The 20,612-nt window shown below is 41.3% G+C and overlaps 1 protein-coding gene across 1 annotated transcript in view; it reads right to left on the bottom strand.

Annotated features, from left to right (window-relative positions):
• Positions 1–251: 251 nt before the first annotated feature.
• LOC117519110 (dimethylaniline monooxygenase [N-oxide-forming] 5-like) overlaps positions 252–20,612 on the bottom strand; it is a 33,459-nt gene continuing 13,098 nt past the window's right edge. The window contains exons 4-11 of the mRNA XM_034180409.1: positions 8,925–9,090; positions 8,681–8,823; positions 8,379–8,578; positions 2,948–3,083; positions 2,638–2,857; positions 2,483–2,555; positions 943–1,195; positions 252–779 (exon numbers count right to left, since the gene is read on the bottom strand). Of these exons, the coding sequence (XP_034036300.1) occupies positions 627–779; positions 943–1,195; positions 2,483–2,555; positions 2,638–2,857; positions 2,948–3,083; positions 8,379–8,578; positions 8,681–8,823; positions 8,925–9,090 (1,344 nt within the window). The 3' untranslated portion in view covers positions 252–626. The remainder of the gene's footprint in view (positions 780–942; positions 1,196–2,482; positions 2,556–2,637; positions 2,858–2,947; positions 3,084–8,378; positions 8,579–8,680; positions 8,824–8,924; positions 9,091–20,612) is intronic.

The following is a 20,612-nucleotide window of genomic DNA, read 5'->3' as shown; positions in this document are numbered from 1 at the left end:
TGCTGAAATTTTGTCCTGATCTGAATGACTGACTTATGATCCTCATTCCTGACATTTTATGCTGCTTCCTCAGTGTAGATAACTGCTGAATGTCTATCTTGATCTTATTCCAAAATGGATAAAAAAATTTTTTCCTCAATTCTACACACAATACCCCATAATGACAATGTGAAAGTTTTTTTTTTATGTTTCTGTAAATTCATTAAAAAGAGAAAAAATTAAGAAATCACATGGAGCTCAGGTGCATCTTGTTTCCACTGATCATCCTTGAGCTGTTTCTGGAAGCTGGAGCAGCCAGAGGGAACCCATGCAAAATCCACAAAATAAGGAACAGGTCAGAAGCGAATCTGGGACCTTCTCACTGTGAGGCAACAATGCTAACCACTAAACCACTGTGCTGCCTAAATGTAAAGCCATATGACAAATTTATATTTAAATGTGAGAAACATTGCTTACTCCACATTGTGCATTATGAGCGGCTTTGGCAGTGTGATTACAATCATAATTGCACTCTATATACTCTAACTGTGATCAAGGAGATTTCTAAAGTGATCTACAAAGGTAGATATGGTGTAACTATAAGGAAAGTTTTGAGTTCTCTTCATATTTTAAATGCTGCAATGTGTTCAGACAGTCTGAGGGAGGAAGCGGTCCATCAGGGTCCGGATGGCAGTTGGGTTGTGCACATAGATGTAGTAAACAACAGCTCCTCCAACCATGATGGTCAAAGTCAACTTTATGCGGCGGCCAATGATGGAAGTCTTTTCTTGTACTGATGGCTAAAAATGACAGGAAGCGCATAGAATGTATAGAATAATGCCAATGGTTAAACAGTTACATATTTAATATTTTCAAATAACAGGCAAATGGATGCGCAGTACAGTTTATTAAATCTGTATTGCAAGCCTGCAAAACACAAAGTAGAAGAGAGTTATTACACACCTGTCTTGTTTTCAGAGGCTGGTAAATTCGGCTTAACTGGGTGAGGATTGCCCTACGGGCTCCATCCCATTTTCCTGGTCCCACCAAGCGATACTGATAGGCTGTGAGTGGCCCCCACACGATTTGCTTAAACAGTGGAAAGTCTGTGAGGAAGAGCCAGAGAAGACTTGGCCGTGCTCCAATGGCTCCAGCCAAGTCATCCATGTAACCAGCAAAGTCGACTTGGAGGGGTGACAGCTTTGACACCACAAAGCTAAAGGGGATGACAGAGGAGATTGCAGGAGATAGTTAGTCCATTTTAATCAAAATGTGATTTATATAGCAGTGTCTAGGGTTTTCTAATAACAATATGTTCAAAATGATGATGATTATTACAGTGATCTGGAAGTGGTCTTATATAAATAGACACTGACATCAGCGTCCATTGCACAGCACATCTTGTTCATGTCACAGTAGATCATCTGACTCCATCTCAACCTGCTCTCTGCATCTTGTCACATCAACCCCCTGCATGTCCTCCCTCACCATGTTCATAATCCTCCACTTTGGCCTGCCTCTTCCCTTCCTGCTTGGTGGCTCCATCCTCAGCATCCTTCTCTCTATATAACCTCCTCTGGACATGTCCAAACCATCTCAATGCCAGGGATGTGGGTAACACGTTACTTAATAATGCGTTACTCTAATCTGACCGCTTTTTTTCAGTAACGAGACACCATCTACTCAATGCAAGAGGTTCTACTCCATAAAAGTTGATTTTACACTATGAGTTGATTTAGCCCAGTGGTAGAGTATATTTAGACTGGGACCAAATGTTATCCCAGTAGAGTAAAGTTTACTCAGCAAAATTTACTGTGTATATGTTTGTCATATTATGTAAAAGGTAGCGAGAAATGAGCACTTTTAAACTGAAAATGCTGTTTTTGGAACCTAGTAACACCCATGAACTTATTTACAACATTTCTTTGTTCTTCTTTCTTTGTCCTTGTCATCTTCCTCTTTCTCTGGGTGTTAACGCCTGCATGATTGCAGATTTGAGAAAATGTCTTACCTGAGCTCTATTTGTAGTGCCAACGGTCAGACTGATTGGTGGTGATTTTTCTGTGATTGTTTTCAGATGTTTGCATAAGTATTTCCAATTGCCAGGTGTGTTCTGTATTTTTATTAAGTGTTTTCCCAATGACAACAAGGTATTTTATTTTTGAATTCAGTGCCAAATGTAGGAAACTGTGTGTAATGTTCTGCAACAACTATGTTGAGGAATTGCAAGCAAAGTGCAAAGCAGAAAATGTGTTTAAGGTATTGTCACATTGTGTTTTAGTTATTGTTACAAGAAATTTTGGATTTGAAGTTTTATTCTAAGAATTCACTTTTTGGGTGTAAGCAGTTGGCAAAAACTGTAAAAAAAAAAAAAAAAAAAAGACAAATTATAAAAACACAATGCTAATAGGGCCAAGGGTTTGTGTTTTTTTTTTTTTTTTTTTTTTAAGCATTGCGTTATATTTATAACCCAACATGCCAGGTTGAATAACAGCAGCTTTACCTTTTCTCCATCCCCTTGGTGTCTCTCTCAATTTCTTTCATCATGGCCTTCTTTGAGGGTAGCTTTAAACGTCCTGAAGATGAAAAGACATCAATTACTCCTCAGTTTCAAACTAGAGAACCACTGTGACTGATGCTGCCATAACCCAACTTCACCTTTGAAGACTTGTGTCACCCAGCGGGCCTGCATCTCAGACATAACCATGATGGCACCAAGTGCATGGATGAAACCCACAACAGCCAGAGTAGGATGCTCCAGGTTGGCTGGAAAAACGTGCTTGTACAAACCAATGCGGTAGCCAGTTTTGTACAGAACATCATTTGGCAAGTAAGGAAAATCATAGTTGTATCCTGTGGCAAAGACAATAGTATCCACCTGGAACACCAATGATAGAACTGGGCTTTAATATAGTTGCAATTTTTAATATATGGGTTGATTTTGGTAGCTTTGGAAAGACAGTCTAACCTTTTCCACCACAGTGCCATCTTCAAATACCACTGTGGAACCATGAATCTCCTTCACATTTGGTTTCACAGTGACAGCCCCAGTCAACAGCTTTAAAGGCAGTTCATCGTTGACTATTGGAATCTGACTGAAGAACCTGACAGAGGGGTATAGATTAGATTGGTGGAATTAAAGACAGGGTTTAGAAGTGTTCTATAAAATGTATTCTTACATTTGGCCTTGTCCATCTAATTACACAAACAGACATTCACAATTAAATACCATAATTATACAAGAGCATGTTTTTCTGTTTTGCTACATGTAATTTTTTTTAAAGAAATATGGTCACTGAGAATTAACAATAATAAGGGCCTTTATTGCCAATGTACATATTTGTCCACTGCATCTTAGAGTTAGACACAATCCAACCACAAGGAGAAGTGGGCAGCCACAAGGAACCAACTCCAGATGTAGAGGCGTCAGGGATAGAGAAAGGAGCAGACCCTAGGTAAACATATTTTTGATTGTGGGAGGGAACCGGAGAAAACCCACGTACAACCCCAATTCCAATGAAGTTGAGATGTTGTGTAAAATGTAAATAAAAACAGAATACAATGATTTGCAAATCCTCTTCAACCTATATTCAATTGAATACACCACAAAGACAAGATATTTAATGTTCAAACTGATAAACTTTGTTGTTTTATTTTATATTATATTTATATTTGCTCATTTTGAAATGGATGCCTGCAACACATTTCAAAAAAGTTGGGATGGGGCAACAAAAGCCTGAGAAAGTTGATGGATGCTCAAAGAACACCTAATTGGAAACACGTGAGTGTCATGATTGGGTATAAAAGGAGCATCCCAAAAAAATCTGTTATTCACAAGCAAAGATGGGGTGAGGATCACCACTTTGTGAACTGCACGAAAAAAAAAAATAGTCCAACAGTTTAAGAACAATGTTTCTCAGTGTTCAATTGCAAGGAATTTAGGGATTCCATCATCTACAGTCCATAATATAATCAGACGATTCAGAGAATCTGGAGAAATTTCTACACGTAAGCGGCAAGGCCAAAAACCAACATTGAATGTCCGTGACCTTCGATCCCTCAGGCGGCACTGGATTAAAAACCAACATCATTGTGTAAAGGATCTTACCGCGTGGGCTCAAGAACACTTCAGAAAACCATTGTCAGTTAACACAGTTCATGGCTACATCTACAAGTGCAAGTTAAAACTCTACCTTGCAAAGTGAAAGCCATACATCAACAACATGCAGAAACGCCGCCACCTTCTCTGGGCCTGAGCTCATTTAAAATGGACAGACGCAAAGTGGAAAAGTGTGCTGTGGTCTGAGTCCACATTTCAAATTGTTTTTGGAAATCATGGACGCCGTGTCCTCTGGACAAGAGGGAAAAGACCATCCAGATTGTTACCAGCGCAAAGTTCAAAAGTAAGCATCTGTGATGGTATGGGGGTGTAGAATAAACAGTTTATCAATTTGAACATAGGTTGAAGAGGTTTTGCAAATCATTATATTGTTTTTATTTACATTTTTCACAACATCCCAACTTCACTGGAATTAGGGTTGTAGACATGAGAACAGGCAAACTGCACACAGAAAAGCCAAGGCGGGAAGCGATCCCACCACCTTTTTGTGAGACAATAGTGCTAACCACTATTCCACTGTGTTGTGCATTAGACCTACACTGCTAGGACCCAGTGTGAGACTACTTTTTCCAGTGTTTGGTTCACATTAATATAGCAACTCAGCCACAAGGGGTATGCAGCCAGTATATTCAGTGTGCCAGTCTCAAGCCCAGATAAATGAGAAGGGTAGAAGGACACAGGGCATTCACCAAAAATTTAGTCAGATCTCAGCCACACGGGGTGTACAGCCAGTAAATTTTGAGTGCCGATCCCAAGCCCGGATATATGACTATGGTTGTGTCAGGAAGGGCATCTGGCATAAATCTTGCCACGTAAAACAAACTGAATTTCCATACCACTTCATTTGAGGCCCAGGAAAGCGTTCTTGTTCAAAAGAGTGCCTGTGGAAATTGGGCTACTGTTTGGAAAAGATAAAGAACAGGTGGAGAGGAGGAAAGCTGAGTGGAAGTGAGAGCCGAGACTTTGAAAGTTGGCAGTATGACTGGAAAAGGGACAGAACTGGCTGATATGATGGAGAAGACAAAGGGAGGCATACTGTGTTTTCAAGACCTCACAGCAGCCTTTGACACTGTGGACTACACAGTACTTGTTTCTTGGTTAGAACATCTTGTTGGCATTCCTAGGTCAAAATATAAACTTTGGGGTGATCGTGCTTTTGCAGTAGCTGGTGTCATAGGTATGTTAGTTTTGTGATGGAACAACTGTCATGCAATCTTACAAAAGCTTTTAGTAAGTGCTATGATAAAAATAAAAGAATGAAGCCAGAGTGCTGCCATCATCCGTCCAGCATGGCGTGCATGTGGAGTGTGCGATGACCAGGAGCGGGCATCCATCAGTCAGGCCTGTATGGTAGAGTGGACAGATGGAAACCACTCCTTAGTAAAAGGCACATGGCAGCCTGATGAGAAAAAGACTGAACTGTTTGCAGTGAGTGCCAGGCCTCATGTTTGGAGCTAACCAGGCACCATCCCTACAATGGAGCATGGTGGTGGCAGGAACTGGGAGACTAGTCAGGATTGAGGGAAAGATGAATGTAGCAATGTACAGAGACATCGTGGATGAAAACCTGCTCCAGAGTGCTCTTGACTTCAGACTGGGGTGATTGTTCACCTTTCAATAGGATAATGACCCTAAACACAAGATATCAAAGGATTGGTTTCACGACAGCTCTCTGAATGTCCTTGAGTGGCCCAGCCAGAGTACAGACCTGAATCGGATCGAACATCTCTGGACACATCTGAAAATGGCTGTGCACCAACACTCCACATCCAACCTGATGGAGCTTGAGAGGTGCTGGAAAGAGGAATGGGCAAAACTGCCCAAAGATAGGTGCACCAAGCTTGTGGCATCATATTCAAGAAGTAGAATTTTGAGGAAAAATAATTAAGGCTGTAACATAACAAAATGTGGAAAAAGTGAATCGCTGTGAATACTTTGTGGATAAAAATAAAGGATTTTTTTTCAAACTTATGATTACGTAACTGTATCATGTATTTATTTACTCTCCAATCCTCATATAAATGACATAATTTACGACTGAAAGAGATTGAATTTAACTTCCACAAACTCATTCAAATGGTTTCACACTGTAATGCTTCAACACATGGTTTGTGGCTTCTATATTGTAATAGTCAAGTGGCCTATGTGTGAACATATGCATGTGTGTATGGCTTCAATCATGGAGAAACTGGGAGGAGCTGACATTTGCAATTTCGTATGCTTATGTATTTTGGGTCAAGGATGAATGCAGTGAAAATGGACAGTTAGTGATAGTAGCTTACAACAGTGAACAATGGACGTTGTGCTGCAATGCACCACGGGAGTTCAGGGTTTTCTGGCTTAAATATTGCTGTTGTGGTTCATGGTAGATTAACAGCGTTGTTAATGTTATTGATTTATTGTGTTTTGTAGTTCAATTGGTTTAGTCAGTTAAGTGCCATGTTGTTGTCACCATGAGTGACAAGTGTAGTGCGTTTGTCTTCCATTGCCATCTCTGTTTGTGGGTGTGTAAAAATAAAAGCACCTGCTTGTGGCAGAAAAGCTCTGCTCTGGCTCGGTTTTCATTCTTCTGCGCAGCTCTCTAAAGTATATTAAAAGAGAAGTGGCGTCTGTGTACATGCATGGCTGCGTGTGTATAACTTGGATCACAGACAAGCTGGGGAGAAACTACCGATGTTAGCTAACAACACTGAACAATAGACATTGATAATTACATTCTGGATTCACAGGGCATTCCAGCAGGGGGTGGTAAATCATCTATAAAAAGTGTGTGTGACTTTTATTTAGTGAGTTCAATGTAAGTACATAATACGAGGTCTGTCCATAAAGTATCGTACCCACAATGGCGCTCGGTGTGCAGCACTCTGAGCCGCGACGACAGGCACGAACCACCGGATTATTTCTAAACGGATGGCTGTGTGGAGCTGGGACCGTCGTGTGCACTTTCTCTGGTTATCACAAGAGCTGGACATCAACCATTTTCCGGCAGATTTCACTTTTAACAAGAGATTTTGTCGTGTAAAGCCGCGCGGCATCACGACCGATTCGCTGTTCGAGCGAGACAAAGAGGACGAGTTCAGGCATGCCCAGCTCCCCACAATTTCTCTTATAACTCACTTGACTGGTAAGCATTGAAAGCCGAGATAGATAGGCATGTCCCAACTTGTCCTCTGACACGCCGAAACGGAGGCGTTCTTTGTCTCGCTTGAACAGCGTATCGGTCGTGACGCACAAAGCCTCCGCGACTTTCCACGACAAAATCTCTTGTTAAAAGTGAAATCTGCCGGAAAATGGTTGATGTCCAGCTCTTGTGATAACCAGAGAACGTGCACACGACGGCCCCAGCTCCACACAGCCATCCGTTTAGAAATAATCCGGTGGTTTGTGCCTGTCGTTGCGGCGCGCCGAGCGCCATTGTGGGCCGTCCTTAAAGCTGTAGTTACAGTCCTTATTCTCTGTGAAGCCCGTAAAATTTTCACCGAAAGCCAGATAAATTTTTCGAATGGCCTCTAACAGCTTCTGAAAAAATTCTGATGGGGAAAAAAACCCCAAATCATTCTGCCATTTTCAGACAATGAAAATCCGACGACAGGGCGGGACCACTCCTTCCACAAGGTGTGCTCACAGGCGAATGACGTCACCGACAGGCGTGGAAAAACTCACGCATGCGCACGAGGTTCCAAGCTTGTGTGACGTGAAAACATATGAATCGAATCCATATAGTTTAAAAATAAAAAGGTACGATACTTTATGGACAGACCTCGTATAATTGTATAAAAATACATGGATGATACAAGAAAGTGAAAACGCTTATTTCTATTGTGGTCCATTTAAAAATTAAATGACAAAATAGAAATAATGACAATAACAATAGTGTATATATGATAACAAGAATCTAAACAATTTATAAATACATTAAAACAGTAAATTAACACAATTACACAATTAACAGGAAATAAAAGGTTGAGTTCTTCCCCTAAAAACTGTTGAGGTCTAAGGTTTTAAAAACATTCTGGACTCACATGCCTTTCCAACTCATTATAGAAACTTTGCATAATTATTACCACCCTTGAAAAATGTCAGCTGCCTATTTTATAAATACTACCCCATCTAGAGCCCGTGGATCCCCACGGGCAACACGCTAGTTCAACATTAACTGCGTATGGCAGTCATCCTGGTAAGTTGGTGACTGAGTATAGAAAGTTGAATTGTGAAGGTTGGATAACAGTAATATGTAATGTCTGTGTGGTGAGAGAATTAGAATTTAGAAGTATCTTACCTGTGTTTGGGTGTGAGGCCGTACATGTTGTGGTCAAACACACCATTGATTTGGTTCTCTGCAATGCGGTTAACCCAGTCTGCTGGCAGCAGCTGGAACAGGATGTGTATGAAGCGTGTGATGTAATGGACATCAAATGGCAGACCATAGTGAGACACCCGACTGACGACCCACCCGCCACTGCGACTGCTCACATATACCTGCAGAGCACAAACAGTGGGTATCAAGAAATGGTGAATGAATTATCTTGAACCACAGACTGAAATCAGTGTTCAAAAGGTTAATAAAAACGACTTCCTAACCTTCTCTGCAACTCTGCTGCACTCCACAGCAATGTCACCCCCTGAGTTACCGATGCCAATGACCACCACCCTCTTTCCGATCATGTTCTCAGGGCCCTTGTACTCCCAGCTGTGAAAGTACTCTCCATCAAAAGTCTCAATTCCTGCCAAATAAAAGGGTCACATTTTTACTTATTTTTTTTATTTTTTCTTTATCAGTTTTATGTTGTTGGATCATATATATGCTTTGGAACATCTACTTTACCTGGGAAATCTTTCAGCGGTATGTTGGGGTAGGTGTAGTGACCAGAGCAGCAGATAACTGCATCAAAGACATGTTTCTCCTCTTCTCCATCTTTATTCTCTGTCACCACTTCCCATTGGCCAGTGCGAGAAAAGTCTGGTCTCTGTTTGACGCTCTTAACTCTCATCTAAAATATATTCCACATAAAATGTTTAGAGGAGTTGGCAAGCTGATACACATGCTTGAAATGTTGCATTCTATTATCCGATTTCATTGATCATTTTCTTCAGGGTCTTCAAATTCACAGGAAACATTCTTGGGACACAGACCTTGTACAAGTTCAAAGATGGCTAGCCTTGACCTATTTTATGGGGTCATATAGTCACATGTTTCCTATTTTTTTGCTCATACAGCTGAGGGTATTTTAGCATTACAATTTTTTTTTTTTTTTTTTTTTTTTACAGAATGTACAAACATCACGAAATACGAGGGCTGTCAATAAAGTAAGGGTCCTTTTTATTTTTTTCAAAAACTATATGGATTTCATTCATATGTTTTTACGTCAGACATGCTTGAACCCTCGTGCGCATGCGTGAGTTTTTCCACGCCTGTCGGTGACGTCATTCGCCTGTGAGCACTCCTTGTGGGAGGAGTTGTCCAGCCCCTCGTCGGAATTCCTTTGTCTGAGAAGTTGCTGAGAGACTGGCGCGTTGTTTGATCAAAATTTTTTCTAAACCTGTGAGACACATCGAAGTGGACACGGTTCGAAAAATTAAGCTGGTTTTCAGTGAAAATTTTAACGGCTGATGAGAGATTTTGAGGTGAGACTGTCGCTTTAAGGACTTTTCACGGTGCGAGACGTCGCGCAGCGCTCTCAGGCGGCGTCATCAGCCTGTTCAAGCTGAAAACCTCCATTTCAGGCTCTATTGATCCAGGACGTCGTGAGAGAATGCTTGTGGCGTCCCACAGGGGTCAGTATTGGGTCCAAAACTGTTTCTAATTTATATAAATGATATTGTCAATGTTTCCAAAATATTAAAATTAGTATTATTTGCAGATGACACAAGCATTTTTTGTTCAGGGGGGGATTTGCAGGAGTTACTGAGGAGGATCAGTATAGAAATGGGAAAATTGAAAATATGGTTTGACAGAAACAAATTATCATTAAACTTAAGTAAAACAAAATACATGTTGTTTGGCTATTGTAATACAGACATACAGGTTCAGTTACAAGTCGAGGGGGTAGATATTGAAAGGGTACATGAAAATAAGTTTCTGGGGGTGATAATAGATGATAAGATAAACTGGAAGACATATAAAACATATACAAAGTAAACTGTCAAGAAGCATTTCAGTTCTAAACAAAGCGAAACATATTCTGGACCACAACTCACTCCGCATTCTTTACTGCTCACTGGTTTTACCATATTTACAGTACTGTGCAGAGGTATGGGGTAATACTTATAAAGGTACAACACAATCACTATCAGTAATGCAGAAAAGAGCTATAAGAATTATTCATAATACTGGCTATAGAGATCATACAAATCCACTATTTTTACAATCCAAATTCTTAAAATTCACAGACTTGGTTCATTTTCAAACAGTACAAATTGTGTATAAAGCAATAAACAATTTACTTCCAGCAAATATTAAAAATATGTTTTTTAACAGATCAGGGGATTACAGTCTGAGGGGGAAATTTAATTTAAAGCATCAGTGGGCACAAACAACATTAAAAGGTTTCTGTATTTCTGTCTGTGGGGTGAGGATGTGGAACAGATTGGGAGTGGGGCTCAAGCAATGTCCAAGCATGAACCAGTTCAAACAGCGGTACAAAAATATGGTTTTTTCTGGGTATAGGAAGGAGGAAGGGTAATGAGGGTTAGGGTGTTTTTTGCTTCGGCTTGTAAATATATAGTATTTTGTATGTAAGTAGGTATGTGTAGGTGTATATTTATGTGTGTGTGTGTGTGTATATATATATATATATATATATATATATATAAAATCGGTTTAGGTGTGTAGGAATCTGTGTATATGTGGCAAAGGGTATTACTGGTTGTGGGGAAGAAGGGGTAGGGATAAATAAGCTGATGCTTCACCCTACCCCTTTTCGGACATGTTGGGTACACAGTAGGAACTTTTTTGTTGTTGTCTTTACTGATCTATCTTGTAATTGTTGTTGTATCAAATGTTCGAAATAAACAGTTTTCATTCATTCATTCAGAGAACAGAGAAGTTTCAGAAGAAGTCGGTTTCAGCATTTTATCCGGATATTCCACTGTTAAAGGAGATTTTTTTAATGAAAGACGTGCGGACGGATCCGCGCGTCGGGACGCAGCCGCCGCGACGCTCCGCCACAGGAAAAACACCCCTGTTGAAAGCCTTAAGGACAAGTTGGAACATGTCCTGCCTGTTAAACAATTTCTCATATACTCACTCCACTGAAAGCCATCAAAAGCCGCCTGGATTTTACAAATGGTTATCAACACGGAGGTGTTTTTCCTGTGCCGCCGCACCGCGTCGGCTGCGTCCCGACGCGCGGATCCGTCCGCACGTCTTTCATTAAAAAATCTCCTTTAACAGTGGAATATCCGGATAAAATGCTGAAACCGACTTCTTCTGAAACTTCTCTGTTCTCTCACGACGTCCTGGATCAATAGAGCCTGAAATGTGGAGGTTTTAAGCTTGAAACAGGCTGATGACGCCGCCTGAGAGCGCTGAGCGATGTCTCGCACCGTGAAAAGTCCTTAAAGCGACAGAATCACCTCAAAATCTCTCATCAGCCGTTAAAATTTTCACTGAAAACCAGCTTAATTTTTCGAACCGTGTCCACTTCGATGGGTCTCACAGGTTTAGAAAAAATTTTGATCAAACAACGCGCCAGTCTCTCAGCAACTTCTCAGACAAAGGAATTCCGACGAGGGGCTGGACGACTCCTCCCACAAGGAGTGCTCACAGGCGAATGACGTCACCGACAGGCGTGGAAAAAACTCACGCATGCGCACGAGGGTTCAAGCATGTCTGACGTAAAAACATATGAATGAAATCCATATAGTTTTTTGAAAAAAATAAAAAGGACCGTTACTTTATTGACAGCCCTCGTAAATAAATACACTTGCTAAGCTATGTGGTAAGCTGCACAGGCAAGGGTATGTAGAAAATGGTTTGTGAAAAAGGAATTGGGATAGTTAGAGATGAAAATAGATATGACAAATTTGACATGAGGTGAAGAGAATTGGCAAAGGCTAAGGAAAGATCTGTACATGAAGGTGGACACTAAGGGTGAATCTCAATTCGGCCCTACCCCTTCCCCTCCGTTTTGCCCGGCCACGAGAGACAGAGGGGTGTCTCAATTCTCTTTTTGGAGCGAGGCGGAGGGGAAGGCGAAGGGCGTCAAATCCCTCAGTTTGGAGTGAATCTGGATGCACACTCCATTTAGAGGGGTAGGAGGAGCTTACCGCTGTCTCAGAAAAAACAAACATGGCGCCGAAAGAGCCGCACAAATTATGCTGTTTAGAAAGTTGTAACTTGCCAAAAAAACTTTACAGGCAGTTGTCTATGACAACAACATGTATGCTGCTGGATGCATGTTGCGTATGTTGTCGTTCTGAAGAATATCGTAACTTCGCTTGTGTGCTATGGCGCTATAATGCACATACACACGAACGCTATGATAAGACACTTTTATATCTCACAATGGAGAAAATCATGATAAAGTATAAGCATGTTAATTTGTTCATAAATCTTTGGATAATAGTGATCCCTGCTGTTGGATTCCAAGGTCTGTGACGTGTGTATTTTGTAAACAAACAGGGAGCGCTGAACACACTTGACTCCTAATAAGAAAATGAGGCAGAAAATGATTCATCAATGGGAATAAGTTCAAAAATATATACACACACATGTATATGTGTAACACATAACCTGACGTCCTAATAGACTGCTATTATTTGTCAAGGAAATAGGGCTGGATGCGAAAAAAATGTGAGAATTTGAAAAAGAACTATAAGGTTAACAGAACTAGAGGCAGCCCATAAACATACATACAGGTGCTGGTCATATAATTAGAATATCATGAAAAAGTTGATTTTATTTCTTTTATTTCTGAAACTTGTATAATGCATACATTCATTGCACACAGACTGATATATTTCAAGTGTTTATTTTAATTACTAATCAATCAATGATTAATCAAACAATATTACTATTGATTGATTTTTTATTAGTATTATTATTATAAATGACAAATTAATTAAATTAACATGACATGATTGCAATGCGTCAAAGAAATCTGTGGCTTCTTCTATTTCTTTGCATTCACGCAGAAAAGCGAGAAAATAAAAAAGAGCAAACAGGCTACTGCAACAAGTTGCGTTTTGGTTGCCATGTTAACAAACAGTGAAGACGGCAGTTTGACACGGGCAGGTTTTTTTCTCCTAAGGCAGAGGGGTGTCTCAATTCATAGGGCTAGAGGTATACCCCTTCCCCATACCCCTTGTTTTAAAGGGGTAGGGCCAAGGGGAAGGGGTACAAAAGGTAATTGAGATTGGGGGTAAAAGTATCTCAATGGGCTGCGACTGTTGATGTGCAGTTGGAGACACAAATTTGTGACAAAACACAGATTAGCGATAGTTTTCACTCCGAATAACACTGAAATGATGGCACGTTTGTGAACAAACTGCTCTGATGGCTGTGGGCTCCTATTATATTGTAAATGGGCTGCATTTACATACAGCGCATCTGACAAATATTCACAGCGTTCCACATTTTGTTGTTACAGATTTATTCCAAAATGGAGTAAATTATTTTATTCCCTTTAAAATTTTACTCAACACCCCATAATGACACCATGATTTTTTTTTTAATTTTGCAAATTTATAAAAAAAAAAACCCCTCAGAAATCACATGTACATAAATACTGTATTCACACCCTTTGCTCAATACTTTGATGCACCTTTGGCAGCAATTACAGCCTCAAGTCTTCTTATATATGATGCCACAAGCTTAGTGGACCTATCTTTGGGCAGTTTTTCCTCTTTGCAGCACCTCAAGCTCCATCAGGTTGGATGGGGAGTGTCAGTGCACGGCCATTTTCAGATCTCTCCAGGGATGTTCAATCAGATTCAGGTCTGGGCTCTGGCTGGGTCACTCAAGGACATTCAGAGTTGTCCTGAAGCCACTCCTTTGATATCTTGGCTGTGTGCTTAGGGTCACTGTCCTGCTGAAAGACGAAACGTTGGTCCAGTCTGAGATCAAGAGTGCTTTAGGGCAGGTTTTCATCCAGGATGTCTCTGTACATTGCTGCATTCATCTTTTCCTCAATCCTGACTAGTGGCCCAGTTCCTGCTGCTGATAAACATGCCCACAGCATGATGCTGCCACCACCATGCTTCATTGTAGTGATGATGCCTGATTTCCTTCAAACATCATGCCTGGCATTTGTCTCATCAGTCCAGAGAATTTAGTTACTCATGGTTTGAAAGTCCTTCAGGTGGTAGATTTCTTTGGCAATAACATAAATGTACATAAAATAAACAATACCATATATAGTAAAACTGCTGAGGATAACACAACATAACCTTAAACTTATTTCCATTGTGATCGCCAGTTCAAAGAGAAATGAATAAACCTGGCCTCATCATCCTCCTCTGCATAGGATTTTTCAAGCCACCTGCCCGCGCCTGCATGCCGGGTTGTAGTCAGGACAGCAGCAGAGTCACTTGGCTGGAGGCTACTGGACTTGCTGGGCCATGACTGCACTGCTTTCAGAAGCACTGTTACTCTCTGATAATATAAAAGGAAAAGTGTGTCACCAACCCTTCACAAGTTGTCTCATACGTTGCACACTTTCTGACTCATGGAAACTAAATTGAGACGCCCACAATGACTCTGAATATTTTGAGAGAAAATGTGTTGTGCAAATATTTTGGTCATGATCAAAATTCAAGAGACATGAACGTGCCACCCTGCAACTCTTGTGGGGAGATTATGAACCCCTGCAAAATTTCAGGAACTCCCTCACAAATGCTGTTTGTCTCACTCTTGTGAGATACAACCCTTAGTTTGGACGAAGTGCACATTTAGTGTGCATGATGCAGGAATTGTGTGCAAACCGTGTAATGTCATCTCTGCCTCCAACACCTCGTACACCTGTTGCTACAACTATCTGCACACACAAACGCCTGAAAGACAGTGTGTGCTGTGCGAACCCAGCACACCGTTTCACGCAGGTGCCAGCCAAATTCCAGATGACATGCACGAACACCTAACACCACTCGCATGGCACTTAGGAAATGTGTGGCCAGTCGCACTCTTGGTACGACAACAGACTGCAGACAATCACTGTCATACTGCTGTTAAATTTATCTAAGTTCCCCATGAGTGTGACTTTGCAAACACACACACTAACACGTGGGTGTGTGCACTCCACTCACGGGAAGTGTGGCTTCCGACAGTAGCAACTGTGGTGATCTATCATTCTGGACATTCCAGCTACACAACACGCACTGTTTGGACAGTCATCAACAAACAACTGTCCACTGTGAAGCGCGTGTGTCTGACTGCTGTATTTACGTGGACATAAAAACATATCACTGTGGTGGCGACAAGCTGCAGCAAGCGAGCACGTGTACGGAGCGGACACTGACAGCCCCCCCAGGTGAAACGGACTGTCAGATCAGAACACACAGCAGGCAATCTGACGTCACATCACCCACGTGAGCTCTGTTCCACATGACGCAGTGTCTGTGCTGCGGCGCGCCATCCACAAGACGTGTGTCAGGCAGAACATGCGCACGGCCGACTGGACACACCTGTCCAGTAGATGTGGACATCAGAGCACACTGCTTCTCATTCATGTCATTTCATGACTGTATGTCTGTGACCATGGGTCATCACCAGAGGAACAGACGGATCATATTTGTATTGTTCGTTTGATAAATGCGGTGTTTTTCTATGGTGTGTGATTTTAATTGTTTTTTTTTATTCTGTTTTTTTTCTCTCTGTTTAAGATGCAGCTCCATCCAGAGATGGGAGGTGTATTTGTCTTGGCAACCCTCCTGTCCTGTGCACCAATAGCATTTCTTGTATATTCGTCTGTGAATTGTTCTGTAATTTATGTTTGTAGCATGGCCCAAGCAGAGGGTCACCCCTTTGAGTCTGGTCTGCTTGAGGTTTCTTCCTCAGAGGGTGTTTTTCCTTACCTTACCTGTGTGAAGTGCCTTGAGGCAACTCTGTTGTGATTTGGCGCTATATAAATGAAAATAAATTGAAAATTTGTAATACTTCCATGTCCTTCCTTAAATGAAGCAGCTTCCCACAGCTTTCAAAGAACAGCTCAATAGCTCAGTGTTAAAGTCTCTGACTGGTAACCCAGAGCTCTTGAAAGGCATGAGTTCGCGTCCAGTGGGCGGTGTGTTTTTCTCCTTTAAAAAAACAAAACAAGAAAAAAACATTCCACATAAGCGGTGCGATGTGGTTCCACAGGCACTAGCTAGTTTTTATTTTTTTATTTATACCACATAAGTGGCGCCATGTTCTGCACCTGGCACTGTTCCTTCTCTAAAGACACCAGAGCGTGCACAAACTCTCGCACCAGGTTCGTGCATGCCTGCCCGTCGGCGTTGTTTTGTGTGCTAATCTCAAACTGTTTTGTCCAAACGCTGTCAAAACTTCACATTATGTGTGAAGGGGCCATTAGGAAGGAGAAAAGGACTTGTACCGATTGGTCAGACAAAGGAATTAAGCTGAAATAGATGTGCAGCAGGTTGGGGTGATAAAGGATACATATGATAATGTGCTAACAATGAAAGTGTGTTGAGAAGGTAGAGGGAGTATTTTGAGGAGCTACTGAATGAAGAAAATGACAGAGTGAAGGATGGATGATGTGGGATGAGTAAATCAGGAAGTGCAACAGATTAGTAAAGATGAAGTGAGGGCAGCTATGAAGAGGATGAAGAGTGGAAAGGCAGTTGGTCTAGATCACATTCCAATGGAGGCATGGAAATGTTCAGGAGAGATGGCAGTCACGTATTCAACCAGAATGTTTAATAAAAATCTTGGAAAGCGAGAGAATGCCTAAGGAGTGGAGTAGAAGTGTACTGGACATTTTTTAGTACAAGAGTTATGTGCAGAGGGACAGGAACCACAGAGGCATAAATTTATGATCAAGAGTAGTGAAAGCTAGGTTTAGAAAAGTGAAGATCTGCAAGCAGAAATATGGTTTATGCTGAGAAAGCACTACAGATGCCATGTTTGCTCTGACAGTATTGCCAGAGAAGTATAGAGAAGGCCAGAAAGACTGGTATTGTGTTTTTGTGGACTTAGATAAAGCTTATGAAGGGGTGTCAAGAGAAGAGTTGTGGTATTGTATCAGGAAATCTGCGTTGACAGAGAAGTATGTGATGGTGGTGCAGGATATGTACATGCCCAGTGTGATAGCGGTGAGACACGCAGTCGGAATGATAGATGCATTCAAGATGAGATTACATCGAGGATAGACTCTGAGCCTTTTGTTGTTTGCAACTGTGATGGACAGGTTGACGGACAAGTTCAGAGACGACTCTCCATGGGCTATGACATTTGCAAATGACATTGTGATCTTCAGGGAGAATGTAGCACAGACTGAGACTACCATGGAGAAGTGGAAACAAGCTCTAGTGGGAAGGGGAATGAAAGTCAGTTGGAGCAAGAGGAACGAGGTGTGTGTGTGAGGGGGATGATGGAATAGTGAGGTAGCAAGTTGAGGTAATGAAGCTTGGTGAGTTTAAATATTTGGGGTCAACTATCTAAAGTAATGGAGAGAAGTGGTGGTTGTTGGTACTTTTTAAGAGGGTGCACCTTCACTTCTTCATCAAGGGGGATTTGCTGCACAGCTACATTACTTTTCACTGGGTGTTTGTAAAAAACGCAACTGAATGCTTATTTGTATCTAATGCTTTGAGATCCCAACCCAACAGTCTGCAGCCACACCATCCCAGCTTCCAGCCCCATATCACTGACTGTGGAAGCATGCTTTTCATTAACTACAGCCCTTAAATAGCATCATCCTCGACATCTTGTTCAGCAAACTTGTCGGACCCGGGACTCCCACACTTATCTGCTCCTGGATTAAGGATTTTCTCAAACTGGCCCCAGACAGTGAAACTCTGACCCCATCTCTCCTCTACCCGAACAGTCAGCATGGGCTTCCCACAGGGGTGCGTGCTGAGCCCTCTACTATACACTTGCTGCCCTGACAATACTAGCAACACCATAGTGATGTTTACTGACGACACGTTGGTGGGGCTGATCTCAGGTGTAGACCAGTTAGCTTACAGGGATGATATCCTGAAATTGTCTGCGTGGTGCTCAGCAAGCAATCTGGCTCTGAACACCACAAAGACAAAGGAGATCATGCTGGACTTCAGGAAGCACAGGGCAGCTCCCCCCGTGCTAACTGCATGGAGAGGGTTCACACCTTCATTTTCCTGGGCACCATGATATCTGCCAACCTCTTGTGGTCTGCAAACACTATGGCTGCCATCAAGAAGGCACAGCAATGTCTGCATTTCTTGAGTGCTCAAGAAGAACAACATCAGTGAATCACTTCACTGAGAGCATCTTGACGTATTGTATCTCGGTGTGGTTCTCCCAATGCAGTGAGATAGACTGGAGGAGGCTCCAGAGAGCAGTCAAGACAGCACAGAAGATCATTGGATGCCCCCTCCCTTCCTTGAAAGACATTTATACATCCCCCTCAGCAGAACTGAGAAAATCACCACTGACAAACAATAGTTAATGTATTTAAGAACATGGTGTAGAACCACTATAAACTAATCAGCTGGCCAGAGTGTGTTATTAGGTCATACAGAAGGATCTCTCATATAGTTAAACCATGGAAATGCTTTAAAACTCACTATTTGATGAAGCTGTTGAAGACTGGTGAAGCTGTTTGGCAGCACACTACTAAACACCAGCCTCTTGTTTTAATTTTAGCCCATGAGACTAGCTTTGAATGCTCCAGTGTTTTGACTGAAATCTTTGCTTCAAATTATGTGATATCCTACCCTGATATCTCATGTAACCAATCAATAACATATCTGTATTGTTGCTTAGTAAGTCCACAGTTGGCCTCTTGTTTTGAATTCAGCCTGGGAAACATTTTGAGTCAAAGCTTTGAAGTGCTCTTTAAGGTTCCAAAGACTGCCTTGTGGTGATCTTTGCTTTGAATGATGCTGTGTGACGATCACAAAAGCACACAAGTAAAAGACAAACGTACTTGGAAGTTGGACTTGGAGCACAAAGGCCGTGGCAATCATCGGCGTACCAATGATTTGGCGGGTGAGTGAAACTCCTATGCTGGACGTGATTTGTCCATTATCCAATAACATTAGATCAATAAACATGAAAAACAATACCAGTTGGTCTGTGATACACAGAGCTGTGTCCCTAAGGGAAAGTTATGTTCAAATTTGAATTCAGCCTCAGGTCACATGATTGCAAATAATTTACAACCTACCATAGACTTTCATTTGATCGGGGACCCAACCAGGAAGTGGGCTTAACTCTCACTAACTGAAATTATATTAAGAGAAAAGAAAATGATGTGCTGAAACACATTTAAATGCATACTGACACTGACAGGCACTTGCATACTCTGGCTATAAGCAAACCATACTTATTTCTTAATTATTAATTATGTTGTAGTATATTACCTTTTTATCAATATTTTTAGGGGATGGCACCTGAGTGCCCTCTAGTGACCAGCTACCCCTGATGGAGAGTGTGGTAGAGAGGATAAGAAAGTGCAGGCAAGGGTGGAGTGGGTAGAGAAAAGTGGCAGAAGTGATTTGTGTAACACTTTACTTGAAGGTATCATCATAATAGTGACATGACACTGTCATAGCTGTTACATGACAGTCATGAATGTGTCACAAACATTATGCCAATGTCATAAATGTTTATGACTGCTGTCATTAAGTATCATTTGGTTTTTGTAATGACAAGCTGACAAGTTGGCATACAAGTGAAGACCAAAAAGGCCAAAGATAACTTCTGGTTATGTCGCTTTGATTAATATCAAGTTGTTATAATCAAGACAACCCAAAAAATATCAACTTGTCATTACAAAACTCAAATGACACTTAATGACAGCAGTCATAAACATTTATGACATTGACATGTTTATGACACGTTCATGACTGTCATGTATTACTTATGACAGTGTTATGCCACTATGATGATGATACCTTCAAGTAAAGCGTAAACATGATTTGCGATAGAAGTGCCTCAGTCACTCTCATTTTTCTCTTATGGATTTACCTACACCACCAAAATTGGATCAAGGTTCCAATTTTATGCATGTTTGTCTGTCTTCCAGTTATCAGTTGGAAACCAAATGACAAAAACAATGACAGATTGTGGACAGCAGAGATGACCAATGTTCTGTGAAAATCATCTGAAAAAGAATTCAGAAACTGAAAAGTTGGGGGAAAAAACCTGACAACACAAAAGTGCATGAAACAAATACATACTCCTGACATTTGATCACATCTAATTTAGCTTAAGAAAATCCACTTCTAAGAAGACTTTGACCTTAAATTCTTTCCGATGTAAAATTTTGTGGAATTTGAAACTAGTGTTGGCAGAGGTTTGCGCTCTACGAGCGCGGTGCTCTAGTTTTGATATGATTTCCCACTGTGGATGTGGGTGATGCTCCAAGAA

The sequence above is a fragment of the Thalassophryne amazonica genome, chromosome 10, assembly GCF_902500255.1.
Source record: "Thalassophryne amazonica chromosome 10, fThaAma1.1, whole genome shotgun sequence".
NCBI lineage: Eukaryota > Metazoa > Chordata > Actinopteri > Batrachoidiformes > Batrachoididae > Thalassophryne > Thalassophryne amazonica.
Note: the sequence above shows the minus strand (reverse complement) of the source record. Positions and strands in the feature narration are given on the sequence as shown.